The 21,368-nt window shown below is 36.6% G+C and overlaps 2 protein-coding genes across 2 annotated transcripts in view; both read left to right on the top strand.

Moving 5' to 3' along the window:
* The first annotated feature begins 233 nt into the window (after positions 1-233).
* On the top strand, positions 234-1,502 carry MS3_00000039 (uncharacterized protein). Its single transcript, XM_051207966.1, has one exon. The coding sequence runs from the start codon at positions 537-539 to the stop codon at positions 897-899; it is 363 nt and encodes a 120-aa protein (XP_051068920.1). The 5' UTR covers positions 234-536; the 3' UTR covers positions 900-1,502.
* A 12,633-nt stretch (positions 1,503-14,135) lies between these two features.
* The window catches only part of MS3_00004991 (uncharacterized protein), a 61,111-nt gene continuing 53,878 nt past the window's right edge, over positions 14,136-21,368 (top strand). The window contains exons 1-5 of the mRNA XM_035733336.2: positions 14,136-14,420; positions 14,459-14,599; positions 15,000-15,088; positions 15,215-15,287; positions 19,534-19,648. Of these exons, the coding sequence (XP_035587261.2) occupies positions 14,346-14,420; positions 14,459-14,599; positions 15,000-15,088; positions 15,215-15,287; positions 19,534-19,648 (493 nt within the window). The 5' untranslated portion in view covers positions 14,136-14,345. The remainder of the gene's footprint in view (positions 14,421-14,458; positions 14,600-14,999; positions 15,089-15,214; positions 15,288-19,533; positions 19,649-21,368) is intronic.

Genomic DNA, 21,368 nt, shown 5'->3' with positions numbered 1-21,368 from the left:
CATGAATACTTCGGTTTGTTCAAATTTACGTATTTCAAATGTATCGATTGAAAACACTATCATAATAATCAGTTATGCAACTGATCGTCTCTCGATTCAACTCACAACTAAATGTTGAATTTGAATGATCTAGTGAGCAGACTAACGAATTTCTTCATGGATGTCTAATCACATTGTCATCTTTCCATTTCGTCTACTTGTAGTTGAGTTACTTGAGTGACTAACTCATCGTTCCTGTTTCTCAGCATGACTGAAGAGAGAGAAGCACTGGAGAAAGGGAGAGAGAATGTGGGAGTTAGATGATGAGAGATTGTGTGTGTGAGAGCGAACGAGAGAGAGAATAGTTGTATAAAAGTGGATGTAAATAGTTGTGTGTGTGTGAGAGAGAGAGATGGAGAAAAAGTGAACAGCCGATAAAACAACATAACCGATGCAAAATTGACATGAAAATGAAAATCATAAGTTGACTGTGCTTTATTTGTCTTTGGAGAGAATAAACCAAATCATGTTAAATTTATTATTTGAATGATTAATGGATGGAGGATAATAACTTGGAACTAATCGGTAGATTTACTACGAACACTTCCACTACAGTAGCTGTTGTTATCGTTACTATTCTTATTCTTCCTCTTCTTCTTCTTCTTCTTCTTATTATTATTATTATTATTATTGTTTTCACTATTGTTTTAGTTGTAGTAGTAGTAGTAGCAGTAGTATTCGATCTGTTTACTTTGTTATTTGATTATTTGCTTTTCATCAGGAATTTTCGGTTGTCACGTGAGTTTATTATGTTTGTGATTATTATTATTACCATTACCATTATTATTATTATTATTATTATTATTATTATTATTATTGGCACTGTCTTTGTTATTGTTAGTGTTGATGATTTTTACTAATCACATGACTTGTTGTTGTTGTTGTCCTTGTTATAGACATTCGAGAATAAACTGATAAAAGTACTAGGCAATCCACTCCTATTTTTGTTGTTTGTTTACAAAGGAGATTTGGTGTTCATTGGTGAACTGATCAATCATTCTTTGTCTTCCGTATGAATTACAGTTGAAAGTGAATGTGAACAGGAAATTTGATGTGTTGGCACTATCCCGTGACAAGTTGTTTGTCCGTTAATCTATTTGTTTGTCTATCTATCGACCATAATTGTTGTTGAAATATGGTCAATTGTGTGATTGGTGTTGATTGGCAGAGATTTGGTGAGTTGGTTGATGTGAGTAACTCGTTCTGTTGACTTCCTTCTTCTTCTTCTTCTTCTTCTTCTTCTTCTTCTTCTTCTGTCAAACGAGTGGTGATGAATGCTGGTAGACGTCTTAATTCATTGATACAGAATCATCACTGTGGAGGTGAGTTGGATGCATCAACTGAAGGCAGGCGATTGTTGTTTGGACAATTCAACATATTGTGTTTCCTTCCATTCAAAAAATGTATGTAGTATGAATTTACTTAAGAATGAACACATTATTTATCAGATGGTCTTTGTGTTTTCTCTTGACACATAACCATTTCACAATTGATGATTCATGAGTATGTGTTAAAGTGAAGCATTATTTATTTGAATTGAATAAATTCACTTTAACTAGACATTGTTGGATGAATGTGTATGCGTATACTTTATGGATAGTCATGAATGACACCTAAATGATTGAGGAAATATAAATGTATTTTGGAATATAGAAGATATGATTGGATAATTTGTCATATAAATGGTCGGAAAAGATTAACATTTAACGTGTGATTTTGATGACCGACTGTTAGAAGTCATGCTTAGTGTGTGTATTAGAGATTCATTGTGAAGTGTTAATGTTTGGTTAACTGTTTGTAGTTAGAAGGGACTGTCAGAAGAAGAATGCTTTGTGGCGAAATAGATGAATACTGATGTAGTTATCTCTTTGATTTTGATTATCAACTGCTATTAATTTATCTTTGCAAATTGCCAAATCATCTCAAGTGTTTCTACAGATTTTCAATTCTGTTTGTGTTCTGTTATATTTATAAAGAAGAACTGATTACTACTTCCCTATCAACTTTTTAATAATCTGTCCATGGCCATCTGTTATTCCATGGACTTGTCATGTTCATCCATTTCAATCGTCTTAGTGACTGAGACCTGATCAGCTTTCCTCATTTCATGCTTAGCTTTTGAGAAGAAATAAACTATCGATCATCTAGTGCCTAAATTATGTTCAAAAAATAAATGACCACAACTTGAAATCTGATCGGCTTGTCAATTATATATAACACTAATATGACTAGACCAATATGGCATTGGTCACTACTCAATGGTCAGTCTTTTGTAAATACATCTCAATGAAACAATATATTAGTCGTGGTCCGAATTTCTCATTGGTAATGTGACTGACTCTGAACCTGAATGACGTGTAAGAGAATCTGTCACGGAGTACCAATCCGATTAAGATAACAGGTACAATTTACTGTCGAGTATGAGGTAGCACAAAACATAGGTTAAATAGGTTATACCATTGATTACTTCCAATCACCTAACATAAAATCATAGTGCATCTGATGTCGACTCATCAGTTAGATTAGTAGTTAGATTACAGCTTGACCCACATTTATTCAATCAGCATTGAGGAAGATTTGACAACTATGATATTAGCTCCTACTCAGTAAACAGTTAATTATTCACTTTAACCGTAATGAATTTCTATCTTACGATGGACTATTATTATTATTGTCGTTATTATAAATATTTCTTCAATACATCATAATATATTCTAAATAGTAGATTTTAAATCCTTCCATTAATGTGTATCCAGTTACATGTCTAATTCTTCCTCTCTTACATACAAATACAAATAGGCTGAAAGAAAAGGTTATTTCATAATGGGAATATCTATACAATCAGTATTTCCCTATTCTTTTTTATCAAATATTCATCAATAATTAAATTAACTGAAGTGTAACCATTTCGCACTTTCATCATGAGAACCACTTTTATTTAAGGTAGAATTTATAGGTAAGTTGGTGGGTAATTATTTGTTTGGTTGTGAATGCATGTATGTGTGTGTGTGTGATACTTGTCTGCTTTGATTTACAAGTGATTAGTGTACATATGGTTAAGTAATAAGTTTATTGTTGTGTATTCTACACTCTTATAGTGCCTATGTGTTTTCCTCTGTTTCGCTTCAGTTTTCATCATTAAATATTCACGATATCTCGGAAACAAATATTGATTCCATATGTGTATATGCTGAAAACTGAGTCATTATGTTTCCTTGAAATTTTTTGTGTATTTTATTTATCAGTCGATTCGCTACAGTTCACATGAGCATAGACTACCGACCAGAATTCGCTAACCAACTCTGCTCTGAGCTGTCTTTTCTAGTTGTTTCCAGTTGTTATTTATTGTTTTTATGTCTTCCTCAACTTCCCAATACAATGTATTCTTGGATCTTCCTCTTTTCCTTTTCCCTTCATGATTCCATGTTGGGCTTGTCTCGCGATGCAGTTTGATGAATTTTACAATCTGTGTCCTATCCACCTCCATCATCTACTTCCCCACTTCCTTTTCAACTGGAAGTTGGTTTGTTCTCTGTCATTGTAGGTGGTTGCTGGTTGTTTCCGGCCAGTGAATCTAGAGTATCATGGGTAGACAGTGGTTTATAAACACCTGTACCTTTTTGATGATGGTAATAGTAGTTTCTTAATTTTCAGTTTCGTACAATAGCACTGCCTTGACGTTTGTATTGATGATTCTCTTACCAATCAATAGAAAGCCTTAGAACTCAGGCTTCATACTATTTGATTAACGTCACTTAGGTTTATCTGCAAGCCTGAAGGAATTGTGCAATTCGAATTCACTGTGAAGCCATTCACATGGGTTGTTACATTAAAAACCAATTTAATGTGTGAGATCCTCAAAAATATTCGTGTAAACAGGACAATGGTCACAATAACATCAAATACTACTACTACTTACACTACTACTAGTGTAAAGAACAGAACACCAGTGGTGGGACAATCGAATGTATTTGACACAAAATTACAGGACTTGTTGATAAAATCAAACAATCATATAGTAAATGCATAATTTGCAAAACGTCCATCAGTTGTCTCAAAATGACTCAGACTTCATTGTTCTCGCGTTTTCATACAAACTGCATTCTGCTTCCATTCTTTGCTGTTTGATCCTGTTGTTTCTCTGCTGCCAGTCATTCTGTTCACGACTAACGTCATATACTACTTATTTCGATATAAGTAGCACACACCACCACTAATCATTGATCACTCAGTTTATTAATCATGGAAAAATGTGTAGTAAAGAATGATATTAACGGTATTTAAGTACATACTTTTAGTATTTTTGTTACAGGACATCAACCTGTCCTCTCCTACAAATTTTGGCGTGATTACCTTGATGTGTTAACACCGGTTTCAACAGAAATCTGCATTTATGTGGTGAATCGATTTGAAAATATGCAACTGATGTGTCTGCTACTTGAAATTCCAAGCACTGATTATCTAACCACCTCCTAGTCCTCAGAAGATCTCTACTCCTGAATGACAGATGGACGACACGAAGTATAAAAGAAGCTTTTCTAATAAATCAAATGAGGTATAAAAACGAGAGTATTCATAAAGTTGTGACCGACCTGAAGACTATAAAAGCTTCTGGAGAACATGTTGAAATTTGAGACAGATTCGGTAATTGTTCTCTGATGATCTGGATATTGTAATCCGTTGTCTCCTAAATTTCTCTAATAAATTTCCAAAAGTCCATGTGTTCTCAGTATTCTTGCCACCTTCGGTAGACCCTTCCATGGAGTTAACAGTGTCGTCCAACATCAATATTTCTACTGTTCGATACGTTCTCAATCATATATACCCTCAATTCTTATCTAACTAGCTAGGTAATAAAAAAAGACGAAAACTGAGTGGGTATTTTTATTTCAATTAAGTGAATAATGTTCACAGCTAATGCATGTTGACCAGATAGGACCATATGAGAGATGCTGTTTAACAGGTGAGTGGCTTATTTGTGCATAATAGCTCACTGTGGTTTCTCTCTCGCCCATTGTATATGCATGAATATTACTATCACAAGAGTGAACGACCGACTATAAACATGTGGTGAATTTATTGACAATGTTTTACGACCATAGTCTTCGATATGTTTATTCTTGTATATTTTTTATTTATTTGAACACATAAATATTGGTACAAGGGAGCACTGAATACATATGCGCCATACAAGTCACTTGGTTGGTGTGTGGGCTATGATACTCCCCGGGTGCTCAGACCGAAGCAGGTGGTTTTCTTAGGGAGCCAGATATGGGGCCTTTGACCTAAAGGTCTGACCCACAAGGCAGTGGAGCAAAGTCAATAAAGGCGACCTCACAGTAGCCGGTAACAAACAATTTGTCCATACGCCATTCGTTCAGGATTCTGGAGCCCGTGTACACCATTGGTTTGGAATAAGGGTTCGTCAGCTCCCTCTCCATGTCCACTAACCCGGTTAAAGTACCGAACATTCGCTTTTCATCCTCTGGATTTCGTAAACAACATCTCCGTCGTGCGAGGGCAGTGAACAGGACTTCCCTGACAGTTGCTGGCTGACAGTGGCCATGTGAGAGCATTTCAAGAGGGAGAGCGGACTCTTTCTACCCTCGGCCATACCATGCCATTTGGAGGCAATTATGTACATGCTCGTTAAATTTGTCTGTCTGTTAGTTACTTCTAATACAGTTAAATTCTTGCATTAATTTCACGTCTTTTGTATTTCAAGATCAAAAATGTGTAATATAATAAGCATCCGTTGTGGAGATAGGCCCGACAAGCTTATTTTGTAAATAGTTTTTAATATTATTTGTATTTATTTTGTCAATCTTTCACTGTATGTATATTTTATCATTAAATGATTGTACCTGATGTTTTAGTAAATGACCTTGAAGACACTTTCCCTTATGATACTGACATAGCGTGACATACTCTTGCTGGCTAACAAATACACTACTACTAACACATTCCTTGTTCTATCTTCGTTTGCGATTGAGTTAACTGAAGTCAAAATCAAATACTATCTACATTTATAGAGTGCAATTGGAATATATATCACATTCTACGTTGGATTATATCACTGGAGAGTTCGTCAACCCGATCAGAATCACCGAGCATTTATGATTGTGGATTTACAATACCGGATCCAATCAGAACACGCAACATTTGGTCAATTTAAGTAACGTTCCAATTTTTTATTGCATCTGTAACAATTAACTGGTATATATTAATATTACTATTGATCTTTAGTAACTTTGTTGATACTTTTCGCGTTCATATCTGTCTGGTCCACCACACTGTCTTCATATTTACATCCTCAAATATTGTATCTCATGCACTCCGCGTCATCATTTTATTTTCACAAACCCCACTTTTTCATCCACTTTTAATCTCATCCCATTATACTACACTTTAATAGTAAGTAGGCGATTGTCATGAAAGGATTTTTGGCAATCCATGTGTCTATACACAATACACATAAATGAATTGTTGGTAACGAAAAATGATGATGGTAGGTAATTACAAAATACCTCAAACGGCATAGCCTGTGCTATACAGTCGAGGGTTTCTCTAACACATTCTAAAGGGCTTAGCAACAAAGGGAATGGTTAATAAACAAGAGTTTGATACCCGAGAATCAATAAAAATATTCCCAACAAGGTGGTATTTGATATCTATCTGCAAGATTCCGGTAACCTTCTCAAACAGACAGTCTAAGGATAACATCCATAAACTGAACCGCGCCTTGACCTTGAGGTTAGTCAAACGCGACTTTATTGCAAGTAGTCCGGCAACATTTTACAATAAAATTACGCAACAACAGGCAAGTTTTTAATCAAGGCCACATAATGAAAGCTCAGGGGGGGAGACTTGAGGAGAGAGACCTTTTTATCTGGATAAGCCGTTCCAGCCAATCAACGTTTACTGAGTTTGTGTTTCCACGTTTTTCAACACGAATCATTTAGGTTTTCTTGAAATAACTTTGTATGGACCTTCGAATGAGGGACCAAGTGGTGCTTTCACCTTGTTACATTTTATCCAGACGTGTGCGCGACTGCTGAGGTCCTTCAATATATATGTCGCTCACGAATGTTCACGAGTAATAGTTGGTTTAGGTTTAGACATTTTGTCCCATAGTCGGTCTACGGAACTTTCTATATCAACATCTTTATTGTCAGTGCATAGATTACTAAACTCACCCAGTAGTCTTAGAGTTTTGTTAAAGTGTAGTGACTCACATTTATCACGAGAACACGACTGGCTTAATAAAAACAATTATTATTATTATAACCAACTGTACCAGTGTTTGTTTTAACGTGCTTTTGTTTGACTGTGCTAATGACAGCTATATTGTGCTTCCATTCTTATACTTACACTTCGATTGTAACTTCGCGCGAATTCGGTTACCTGTAACCAAGGTTGTATCTTGGCACGATCTCGGTATCCTTTCGATGCCACGAGATCGCCAGCTAATAAACCTCGACTTGGTCCATTAACTGTTTTCTGATATTTGGCTTCTCGGGGATTTTATGGATCTATTTGGTTACGTCCAACCCTCGCCTTCTGATTCGCTTGGCACGTGTTTCTTGGTAGCGGTGTTCATAGTTAACCTTAACTCGACGCCACGCTACAATTGGTGAGCCCAAAGTTTGGAACACGCCTCAACCTCGGGTCAAACCTTCCAAAGAAGCCAATTCGGTGAGTCTATGATTTATCTATCCACGTCTGTCGTATATTTTCATATTTTTTAATGTATAATATACTCGACATGACGGATAACGATAAGAATAGTATTAATATAATAGACTCACATGTATGTGTACCGAATCCTTGTTACTTTTTATTCGCGTGACGATGAATTCCACGCTTTATTCGAGAAATTTTCCCCTATTAACTATTCTCCTCGCTGACCCGGCTGCTTGGTACGGAATGCATTCGCATACGCATTAACGTCTACCTCCCAGCATCAAATGGTTAAGTTGAACGGTTTCACTACCAACTTAACAATGCTCTACGAGCACACGAGGACGACAACTGGTACGAAACCTTATCGCTCGTCCCCTTAGGTATTCGAACGAGCTTGAAGGCAGATATACAATGTTCCGCCGCCGAACTGGTATACGGCAAAACATTGCGTCTGCCCGGAGAATTCTTCACACCACGGAGCAGACCTAATTTCGGTAAATCAGACTACGTCCATTGACTGTCTGCATTTATGCGAACGCTGTCTCCGGTGTCAACTCGAATACAACATCTACAGGTCGCTCTCTCTCGAGAGTTATCTACCTGTCCACATGTTTTTGTACGAGTAGATTCGGTACGCAAACCTTGGCAACAACCTTACGAAGGCCCTTTTCACGTGATCGCTCGTCACGAAAAGACCTTCAAGGTTGATCGACACGGCCGCGTCGAGATCGTCAGCGTTGATCGTCTCAAACCAGCACACGTCGATGACAGTGCCCTATCTGATAACCTGAGATTCAATGCTAGACCTAGCAAACCTACTAGCGGGATCCTCAAACCATCTTCAGGTCCCACGCTAGATACATCTGAGACCTCATTCTCACGTCCCAGTCAACAGCACGCGTCATCTGCACCGTCTACGGATGAGACGACAGTCTCACGTCCAGATCAGCAGACCACGCCGCCCTTGACTTCGGATGAGATTGCAGGCTCACGCGACGCGAACGAGACTGCCGTCTCACGTTCCGGTCGCCGAGTACAGTTGCCCATACGCTTCCGCGAATAGTCGCACAGTCAACAACCGATACGGTGTAGGATTATTCCTATACTACACGCATGCTACACTCTTCTCTTTTTTGATTTTCTTTTTGTTTCCTGAGCCCACGCCTTCGACCATCTCCGTTTGGTTCCGTCGACTTCAGTCAACTTTGGCGAAAGCTGGCCTGATCATCCACGCTCTTGTCAACGTACTCAGTCGATATATTGGTTTCGAATGCTTGGCATACGCTTGGTCTCGAACTTGGTCGTTATGGTCGCTTCTGGTCTTTTGGCTCAACGTGGTTTCGTCCTTCGTCTGCAGCGTTTCTGGTCCGGACCCCTACGAACGCCATCTTCAGATTCTGGATACAAACCACTCTGGTAGCATGCCGACTGAAGCAATAAATACAACACATCGCTCCTGGTACTGTTCTCCGAAAACGACCTTCGTTGGCAACTCGACGATCAACGATCGCTTTCCTGTTCGCCAATTCTTCCGTCCTACAATCGCTCGTCAGCCGATCAGTCCCACGATTTAAACCGCTATCTATAGAAAGTGTAAACCCTTTCTAGCGGGGGGCTCCTGTAGTGACTCACATTTATCACGAGAACACGACTGGCTTAATAAAAACAATTATTATTATTATAACCAACTGTACCAGTGTTTGTTTTAACGTGCTTTTGTTTGACTGTGCTAATGACAGCTATATTGTGCTTCCATTCTTATACTTACACTTCGATTGTAACTTCGCGCGAATTCGGTTACCTGTAACCAAGGTTGTATCTTGGCACGATCTCGGTATCCTTTCGATGCCACGAGATCGCCAGCTAATAAACCTCGACTTGGTCCATTAACTGTTTTCTGATATTTGGCTTCTCGGGGATTTTATGGATCTATTTGGTTACGTCCAACCCTCGCCTTCTGATTCGCTTGGCACGTGTTTCTTGGTAGCGGTGTTCATAGTTAACCTTAACTCGACGCCACGCTACAAAAGACTAGTTTTACTGTTGGACACTGTGAATCAGTTTTGACAGCTGTTCTTATTCCCAATATAACTAAGACTACATTCTATATGTGATGGTAGATGTCTCAATTTCAGACTAGAGTTCTTTGCTGTGAGTAGGTTTTGAGAATCTTGATCCTCTTTCTGTTTGCTTCCCAGAGCTCCAAAATTTACTGCAGATTGTTGTATTATGTTCATTTCTAGCGGAGATAATGCATCTGCCGCATGATTGTCCCGACCTTTGACATGTCGGATACGGCTGGTGAACTATGATATACAGTTAAGGTATTAAACCTCTCAAGGAGAATACTTATGGAGTCACGTTTTTAATGAATTGGTTAGTGGTATATGGTGCGTATAAACTATGGATTCCTTGGTTTTCAATATTGTCGCAAATGCTTGACGGTCAGTTAGATTGCGACAATTTTTCTTCAGAAGGCAGAATATCTCGTCCCTGACGGTGCGATTCTTTTTGAGACGAACATAATCTGTTTCTAGGCGTTTTTCATCCAGTTGGTTACGGATACCGCCCACTGTTTTATCCGAAGCAGTCACCATTGACGGGATTTTGAATATTTCAACGTAGATGTTTTAGCTAGTCTATCATTTAGCTGTTCAATAGCCTTAATAACGTCAGGAGTGAGCTTAATTTCTTTTGGTTTTCGTTTAAGTGGATATATCAGATGTTGGACTGTTGGACATAAATGGGTTTGAATCTACAATAAAAGTTGATCAGAGCTTGAAAACTTCTAAGTCGCGTTGGAGAACTAGGTATGGGGCATTATCTGATGGGGTCCATTTTTTAGTGGTGTAATCTCTTCTGGGCTCATTGTGTGTCCGAAAAATTCTGGAGTTTGAACATCAAAAACACATTTACTTTGATGCATGTTTATTCTCTTTTCATTTAACTGTTTAGTCACTGCTCCTACTTGTTGTTTGTGTGATTGTAAACCAGACTAGTAATTAATAAGTCGTCAATACACCTGCTATGCTTCGAGAAATTACGAGATCAATTAAAATGGGTGAACGGAAAAAAGGAATAACGACACAACGATAAGACAAGTTAGTTGTCCCGACGAGTCCCAGCCCCGCTAACAAGAGGAAGAAGACCAGTTCATATGACGGAATAGTTTATTCCACAATCAGCCAAAAGTGCGAACAAAACAATTACACAACTCAACTACATTTATATAAAATTAAACTATCCTTTGGAAACATCAAAATGTAACATTAAAAAAGGGAATGAACCGATGACGTGTTGGTTCCTCGTTGTATCGTAAGAATGAGCAATATGAACTCTAGCGCCCCTGAAGGACACAGTTAGGCTAAATACAGAATAATGTATTTAATGTGGGTAGGCATAAGTTATGCAGAATGACCACGTCTGCAAGGATGAGCCATGCCAATGAATTTCGAATGATTTTTCCTGCGTTCATCACTGTTGGCATTCTTTTCGTGTTAAGTGTTGAATATCTATGTTTCCAGTTATCTCACGTTCAGCTTTGAGGATTGCATAGTTATGCTACTACAAACCTTTGAATTCTTTGGCCGTCTGATTATGATAGACGGTTTGTAACCTACCATTTTAAAATGGTACATAGTTGTGATGTTAGGTTTATTGGTTAAGAGTTCACTTCAAACAACTAAGCATGTGTCAAGACAGTATAGTTCGAGTATTCATTCACTTCTTTATTTTGTATAGACGTTATATTTCCTATTACCTTATGTTGAATGTTCAGAGGCTTTATTTGTCTGGACAAATAATCCCACGCTCCACTGTGACTGCACAAAGATCTAAATAAAGACTTATTCACTACTTGTCTGGTTTCTTCTATCAATAACACAAGGGTTACCTAGAGGCACGAAAAGTGGACTCAAAATAATTCACAGACATCCTTGGCGACTGAAGGAGACACTACAGAGTATAAATCTCGGTAGCGAATTTCCTCAGATGTAATATGGTTTCTCGTAAAATAGTACTCCAGTTGAGCGAAACATAACCTGGAGTCACTACGATCAAATTCTGGAAGTAGGGCTTAGGTATAACAGTGTCTATCTCTACCACTGATAAATTACATTTATCCTCCAGGTTTTCGGTTTGGATGGAGCCTGACATGTGGTATATGACCAAAATATTATTATGATATGAATAAGGTAAAATAATGGCAACACAAACAATTTGCGACTAAAAACAATAGATATAAATATATACACGAGGTTAATGTTAATCAGAAGGCTTACTATTATAGCTAAGAAAAAATAGGCAAAACAGAAATTAATTTTTTGTGTTAAAAACAGGGCTCACCAATTTCTTACTAGTGGTTATCCTTCGTTCTGTCGATAGAAGCATGTAGTTACTCACCTTTATCACGAGAACATGATTGGTTTATCGAAAACAATCATTATTGTAACCAATTGTACCAGTGACTGTTTTAATATGCTTTTGTTTAACTGTGCTAAAAAACATCCATTATACACACTCTGATTGTGACTTCGCGCGGTTACGTTCTGTAACCAAGCTTGTATCCTAGCACGATCTCAGTATCCTTGTAGTGACATTGGACCACAACCACACAATCCTCAAAGCTGAACACAAGACTACTCAGAAAATAGATATCCAATATTTAACGCGAGGAAATACCTAACGATGGAGAAGGCGAGAAGAATGTATTGAATGAACTGGAGTTGGTCGAATGGCTTGGCTCGGCCATGCAGGCGTGGTCCCTCTGAATGTTACCTTATATCTTCTATTCATATTAAATATATTGTCCCTTCTCTAGACTAACCTTGTTCTACATCATGTATTGGTAATTGATACGATACAGTGAGGTGGTGTAGTCGATGGTGTGACTTCCACGTAAGATCTTATAGATTAGGCGGTTATATCATGACAAATCTACAATTTTAGGATTAGGTCTATTATTAGAGCAGTACTAATATCATAGTAGACCATAGTTCTAAATCCTTTCGATACCACAAGATCGTCAGCGATCTTCCGGGGAATTTTATGGATTTATTTGGCACGTGTTTCTCTGTAGCGGTGTTTATAGTCAATTTCGACTCGACGCCACGCTACAAGCAGTTACACTTGTGGTAGATAGGTCTTTATTTAGACCACTGGGCAGAATGGTTGGAGCGCGCAGTTATGTTTTCAAACACACATTTTTTCGATGTTCAGTATACAGTTATAGGAAATATAATGCCTTGTAAGATGAGGAAGTGAACAAGCACTTGAGCTATAATGTTTTGACATTACTAAGATATTTGCGACCGATATTTAATTATTAAACCTAAGTTGTTACTAATCTTCATTGAAGAACATGATGCAGGGCTTAAAACAGTTTGGAAAACGTACTAACCCGATAAGCGAAGACTGAAATTTACCTTTGAATCGCACACACAGCTGTTAGCCATTAGGTGGACAAATGGAAGTGTAGTATTTCTTTTAAGGAATCTACATCCCATGAGCTACTTGTGTGTGACTCAAAGAAAGCTGCCTAATCACGAATATCTTTGAGGCTTGACAGAGATATGACAATAAAGTTTTGGTTCGTGTCAACAATAGGCTAAAAGTCGGTGTGACTAGTACACGGAAAGGCTTGAATCGGGTTCACAAGCTAGAAGGTAACTGAAGACAGGCAACAAAATTCTCAATCATTTATAATGTATATATAGTGGTATATAAATCCCCAAAATAAATAGTCCAGTAGGTCCGACATTCAATGCTTACGTCGTTAGTTTCAATGGGCACACCTGGCTAAAGGCTCCTGATCACACACCCTCACCAGATCATGAGTGGACACGTCGTGCTACTCATCTCTTACAACCGTTAGTCAGCTAAGACTAAAAGCTTCTCGACATATCGAAAACTTTTAACATACCTTCGAACCTCTCCATTTCTGGCCTCTGATTTGAGTGGGTTGTCATTCTCTGATTATAACGGAGTTACGTGCAAACGTGTTGTCGAACCTCGAATACCAGAGGTATCTTTATATACATACAAAAAATGTTAAGTTGTTATAAATCTAGCAATGCGCAGGATTAATCTACCGCGAGATCACAAGTTACCACTAACAACCAGGGCTATGTCTTGGTCAAGAGACGATCTGCAAACAGAGAAATGGGAGAAAAATCCTATCACAAGTCTACTCTGTTTTATCCTCAAAACAAAGTCTCGAATACTAGTCTTTTACAAATACATTGAACACTGTGTAGTGCAACCGGGGCCCTTCGTCATTAACTTCTAGTTCCGATTGTCAGTTTATCTTAATCTTATATTTGTGTTGATGTTAGCGATTATTTTCTTTGTTGGATATAAATGCATTCTGTGGGCTTATTGAGTCGTCAGGTCAACTTTCCTCTTGTTTTTCCATCTCCGGATTCTCTTTAGCACATTGCTTATCACATATCCACGGTACATAAATATTTTCAAGCTAGACACACAACTATCAAAGGTTGAACTTTACAACTGTTCTATAAGGACTCCCACTTTTATAAATGGTGCGCTACAGCGTCGTCTCATCGTAGTTTTTTATTTCCAGATTCTGATTCATTTCTTTAGTCATATTTAAAAAACTACTAAATATGAGCCAACTCTTAAAACAGGCCAGGGAGTTATATAAGGCCGAAAAGTTTGAGGAGTGTTATAGACTTACTGGGGTAACCCAATGTTAACCAAAATTATACCTATATTTCAGGAACTGCTAGTTAATTCACAAGATTATGGGACACTCGTTATTCATGGAGCCTGTTGCTCTCAAATTGGAAACGAGAAGGAAGCGATTGAATCATATTTTTCCGCTCTTTCGATTGATTCTACAAACAACATGGCTTGGATTGTAAGTTTGTTCAAGAATCGTGACTTTTTGGTATTTGTTGGGATGTAAGTCATAGTCAGTGTCACAAAGCTAGAGTGGAAGTAAAAGCAACATGTTGGGCATACGTTATAAAGACAACTGGAGAATATACAAAGCGCCTTCACTTTTCACTTGTACTTCATCCCGATCGCAGTTTCAACATCATTCTACGGTCTAAGGAATTGAACCTGACATTTATTCGCACCTTAACTAGTATGGTCTTTTACAAAGGGTTGGTATTTGTTGTGATACTCAAGTTATGTAGTATGTAGTTCTAAGTAATGAGTATGAATTCTACTTAATACAAAATGCCACTTTTTTACTGCTTATCTTATCCGTTATTAAATAACTCGAAGTTTTTTTGCGTTTAATCCACCATCAGGGTCTTTACAATGAAACAAAGAAAAACCCGGACAAAAATCAAAGAATTCTCTTAAGAGTATGCACAGTACTAGTCGGAAAATGCTCAAAGTACGTTTTTGTTTTATGACGTCAATTAAATAATGCATATGTAATTTGGCTATTTCCAAATACTTTGTGATCCTTTGAAGTGAGCTCGCGACCACTCAACAATTATTTTGTCGACTGATTTTTCAGATCAGACCCCACTGGAAAATATTTAGAGTACGCAAAAACGCTTGTTCAAATCGTGGTTCAGTTTCGACTACCAGTAAGTTTACCGGTTTAGTTTTTTTAAACTCACAATCGTTTTTTTCTGTCGGTCAAACTTTTCTGTTTGTAGTGTAACCCTGATTAAGTGCAAAACAGTATCAGACATCGCGTCTTTTAGTTAGTCAAGTCGTTCCTTTTTGATAATGCACTGACCTATTTGTAGACGTTTTTCACTAGGTAGATGCGCTCATTCGACTGGAAAATGATTGAAATATCCCCTTTTTATACTATTCATCTCTTATTCCCAGTTATGTCTAGGACGTTAATTGAACTTTGACATTGATGATCGTAATGTTCCACAAATTGATTGAATTTAGAAATATGGATGATATGCGGTGCTAAAATTAGAACTGATGGTCAGATTGTATCATCACTAGCGCTTAATTGACCTGCTTAATCGTTATCTCTTGTCCATATTTCAATTAACTTCTGATCACGTTTATTTCTCAGTGGTGTAAAGGTCTTATGTTCTCTGGAAAATATTATTTAAGATCTCTGATATCTACGACTGTGTAGCTCTAAACCTGCACAAAATAACTATTCAATTAGTAGGACAACTAAATTTTTAGGTCTTTAAACAAGCTTGTGAGACCAGGACAAATATCAAAAAAGGTCAGTAACGAATGTAATCCAGTAGACCAGTGCTTCCTCGACTATACTATGGGTCGAAACGACACAAACCAAACATCTCACTATGTCCAATTGTATCGCTCTTTGAAACCTTAAAATACAATTTATCAGGAGGAACTTCAAGGATATTGGACAAGTCAATGCATTTATCCGACAACTTCATTAAATCTCATACAATTCTCGGATAAGATTAGGGAGGTTCAATTGAGCAATGACGACCTGATGATATCCTTCTACGTAACAGCCTTATTCACCTCAGTCGAATAGAAACTCTACCCCTACTACTCACCAGTAACACAAATGTCCAAAAGTACACGAAGCTTAACATATTTTAAATTCAACAATGAAATCTACAAACAAACGAATAGAACACCAATAGGATCACCAATTTCAAGAATCATTGCAGAAACAGTGATACAGATACTAGAAGCCTCGATTTCACCAGTGATCGATCTAAAAATGTGGATACGTTATATGGATGACACATTCGTCATCATCAGAAAGGTTGAACTGGGAAACACTTACAATCCGATAAGTTAAGTCTTTGATGACATAAAATTCACAGTGCAAGAGGAGTCGAAAAACAAACTATCATTCTTGGACGTATTGATCATGAAAACTGACTCAGTAGAACTGTAGATCCAATTATATCGGAAGCCAATCTACACAGATCGAATCCTCAACCACAATAGCAACAGCTCAACAACTCAAAACATAAATCACATTCAAGCTTTACTCAAGAGAGAGAGAGAACCTACCGCAGCACATTTGCAGCGTGCGGAATGATGTGGAACATCTAATGACTATCCTTCAGAAGAATGAATACCCACTCAACTTCATCAAGAAATATCAACTCAGCTCATCAGCAAAAATGAAACCAAGTATAGAAACCAGTAAACGGATCATCCTTCCATATATAAAGATCAGAAATTACGAGATTATTGAAGCCGTTCGAAATAATTGTAGCACACAAACCTGAAAAATCGCTCCAATAAATCCTATGCAAACCAAAGAACGGAATGACAAAGGAAGAAAAGCCAAACGTTATCTACAAAACAAACTGTTCCAATAGGAGAAAACGCTATACCGGACAAAGTGGGCGCCATTTTCATCTTCACCTGTATGAGCATAAATTAGCTGTCGAACTCAATGACATATCTTTGCTTATATCAATACATGTGAATAAATTCGGGGACAAATTAGACGGGAAAAGTATAGAAATTTTGGATATAGGGAATACTAAGAACAAAGAATTTCTGGAAGCTCGACACTTGAGTCAATCGGCAATCGACAAACATCGGTATTGATGCAATTTATCCAATCATATCACATTTAAAGAGTTTAGAATTACAAACAACACATGAATTACACGTCCGAAACTTGCCATAGAACGAGCATTTACCAAACTCGTGTTCATCTTCGTGACCTGCTCCGCAACTTCTCAATGAATTGTTATCTGAATAACCTTGATTACGCATTAGAATGGGACGACGTAGTAAAGTGGTGTAATTCTTGATGCCCTGACAAATCATTTTACGAAAATTTTCTTCTTTACCGCATTCAAATTTTGTACACTTTACGTGGTCCAGTAGTAGTTCATTGAGAGTTGCATAACGGAGTGAAATCGGTTTGTCTGGATATGCCTTTATTAAGCTGTATGCTTCTACTCCGATAAGTGTAAGGAAATGAGCTACAATATTAACATCCTCAATATCTTCCTCGGTCATAGTCCAGATTTCGAACCTTCCCACATAATCATCAGAAGTATCAAAATTTGAATTTATGTCCAACCGCTCCATCACAGGCTCCATCGCAATACCGATGTGATGATTTGAAGTATTTGGATTATAGTACAAAATAAGAATCCCAAGAAGAATGCAATTTAGACCGACGAGAACTAGATGAACACAAACGAACGTATTGTATTTGAAATTCTAAATCAGGCAGTCATGAAGTACAAAGGAATCATCATTTCATACAAACATCACATTAGCTTATTATCCAGAGTGATGAGGTTTCAGATTGTTTTCACATTTTCTTAGTTGTCCTTGTCTCTCCTTACCCTCCATTTCTAGTCTAGTTGACCTTTTATTTTTATAGATAAATGATCTTAACAAGTATGTGTGTGATAAGATTGTTCGAAATTTGTTGCGACAATATATCACATAGTTCTAATACTCTTCATCTTCTTATTACACTATCGAAATTTATCAAAGGGACTAATTACTTTAAGGCATTTTACCTGAGTTTCGATTGTTTCTAACTTTTCTAAATTTTTTAGATCACTCGTGTTATTGGTTTATCGGATCAGTCTGAAATTGTTACCCAAAACGCTGTGTTAGAAAGATATTTACATTACTATATAGTACCGATTTACTGTAGTTCATCACATGAAGATTTATTTACTTCGCTGTGAGCCGCATTCTCGGAATATCACCCGATTGCGGGGTTCAAACTTGAGACTTAGTAACTGAAAGTCTGGGGCCCTGACCATTGAGCCGACGTTCCACGTATTGCTGAGACTCCATGAGTATGGGAATGATATATCGTCTGAATTTAATCTCTGTCATCTTATTGCCAATGATAATGTAAACATAACTTTTTATCTTTGATTATCAGCATTTTCCATTTACTGATCATATTCAATCTCTTTCATATCTGTATAAACTGCTCTAATAAGTTGAAAATCCAGTTTACATTACAGCACCACTGAAAATTAAATCGTTTCCGTGGTATTCTTTCAGTTCTTAGAGGCTTCTTTACAGCAATCGTAATTAGCTGTCAGAGTTTACATTAATAATGCCTGGAATCAGGGTTCGAATCTCCCAAAGAGGGAGAGAGAGAAATTATTTTGACCTGAAGTTACTGACACATCTCTCTCGCGAGAGGCAGAAAACAAAATTCATGTTCAAATATACAATCATTTATTGTTAAATGTGATTCAAAGTATCATTTCATTGTCATAGTCCTTAAATCACTGACACTGGCACTGTCTTTTGTTCCACAAATAAACTGATTACATTAAAATATGTTTTTTTATCTTTCGAATTATGGTTTGTAGAGATTTCTGGTTAGTTCATGCACTTAATTTTTTGCTAGTGGGTTGATCACGCGGTCAACATCCTCACCTATCAACAATTTACTAATCAATATACACAGTGGATATGACTCATAGTTTAGTACATAAATTTATCTACATTTATTAGACTTTATCAGTCCATCATAATTTACTCACATTATAACAAGACAAAATATTTCGATTCATCGTCGGTGTTCTATGTTTCTTCAGTTTTAATAACTTAAATACAACTACTTAGATATTAAAAATACGCCTCAAGCTAAGAAATACTTCTTACAAATTCGCTTTCTATCATGACTCAACGCTAGTGCATAGTTTTGCACCTAAATATAAAATAACTATCAATGGAATGATGGTAAGTTAATCCAATAATAATAATAATAATAATGATAATAATAATAATAATAATACTGAGGAATCCAAGTCGATTGATTATTAGAATGAATTACATATTTTGAGTTTCTTAATTCTCAGCTTTATTATCATTAGATTTGACAAAAAGTTGATATTATTTATTTGTTTTCTGCTTTTATAGTTACCCTTTGATTTTAATGAATTTAATGATATATGCGAATTTGTTCTTGAACACGATCCAGACAATGTATATGCTCTTGAAGCTACTTTTCGTTTACAAATCGAATATTTCTTATGTGAGTTTAGTTAAGGGTATGTAAACTTGTATTTTGTTTGTTTTCAGGTTTGGCATACAAAATAATAAGATGTATTATCTTCCTAAGTTAGTACTGTCATACACGCTGTCACCAACCATTTTCATTGACTATGTATTGTTCGAGAAGACAACCACATAATGTTACAGGAGTTAACTGGACATATGCGTTTTATTACAACATATTTCATATTTTACTTTGATAAACATTTATTAGATGTGTAATTTTTGAAGAAAATGACTTATCACCTACCATTGGTTTTTCGTTTAATTATGCAAAACATTTAAAGGTTTTAAATTTATAGAATACTATTTTGTCAAATTTCCCCGGTTTTACATTATTTTAGTGTTAAAAACTTAATGTGAACGGAACTGTGTTTTGAAAAAAATAAAAACAAAAATACTTTAACTCAATGGTCAATAAGCAGATTGGCTGTAGACAATACCCTTCTTTCTAGGCCTAGTAACACTTTTTCTGATTAAATTATGGTTTAGTGAAGTCGTGCATTCTGTTCAGATTACCTCGGTATAGCCTACTGTAAAACAAATTAATGTATAATAGATGACGTGTATCTAATAATGAAATTCAGAACTCACGTTACGTCCTATTTGAGATTTATCAGCTTGTTGTATCTGCATCCCAGATTTCCAAATGGGGCGAAATGCGTATCCTAGCCACATTCCATCTATTCTATACACATATGAATATTGTCATGATTCATAAAAGTGTCTTGCGCTAAATTATAGTGAAAAAAAGATATGTAGGGGAGCTAAAACAGCTTATTTACCAGATAATAAGTATTGAAAAGTGCAAGTAAAGAAAAAATATATGTTCAATGGTATTGGATGTTTAACTGTCGTGTCACTTCTCCCTCATAAATCAATGTATGAGCACATTGTGTCATAAAAAATAGCCAGTTTCTTATGAATGAAACTCAAAATCATATTAGTTAAACACAATTTATTACAATAAGTGGATAAGATGGGGTACCAATAAAGACTCATTCAATTTAAAGTTTAGTTCTTGTCATCAACGAATATATGTCAGATGGAAAAGGAATGATTGGCTATCAGAGGATATTAAATAGCTTCTCATCTCAGTTTGAAACTTCTCAATGGTAGTGCTTACGATTTCTCTACAAAGGTCGAATTAATGACCGTTAGGTTTCTCAATATGCAAATTATCCCTTAAGACCATTAGGTTTTAGCCTTGTGCAGTTTATATTTTAAACTGAAAACGAAAACTATCTCCAAATTGAATTAATTTCTACAAACCAACCGATTGTTGAGTAGTCAAGGGATTATTAGTGACTAACTTTGAAATAAATGTCATAAGTTCTGGTGAGAAGTTGAGACTGTTGGAATTAACTCATATTGAAAATGAGACAGTTATTAATTAATGTCTGAATATTATCATCTCAATCCGCTTGAATAACAACACACCGTTTGATCAAACTTATGACATTAAAATTCTTCTGACAATCCCTGTCTGTTGCACCTTATAGGCAAAGAATTTTTTAAACCATAACTTACTGTATGTTGTCTGAGTAACCATTTCATTACTTAAAGTTGTGAGTAAAACGTGGTAAGTAAACTATTTATTATTTAAATACCTAAACATTGGTACAGGGAGGCACCACATTTCGTCATTTGGTTTGTGTGAGGGCTGGAATAGTTCCCGGGTGCCCAGACCGAAGCAGGTG

This window comes from Schistosoma haematobium, chromosome 3 (assembly GCF_000699445.3).
Source record: "Schistosoma haematobium chromosome 3, whole genome shotgun sequence".
NCBI lineage: Eukaryota > Metazoa > Platyhelminthes > Trematoda > Strigeidida > Schistosomatidae > Schistosoma > Schistosoma haematobium.
The sequence above is the reverse complement of the archived record's forward strand: the minus strand, read 5'-3'. Positions and strand labels throughout refer to the sequence as shown.

Bases quoted from the DNA above. Each gene is read 5' to 3' on its own strand.
- MS3_00000039 (XM_051207966.1), top strand. From the start codon at position 537: ATGGAGGATAATAACTTGGAACTAATCGGTAGATTTACTACGAACACT.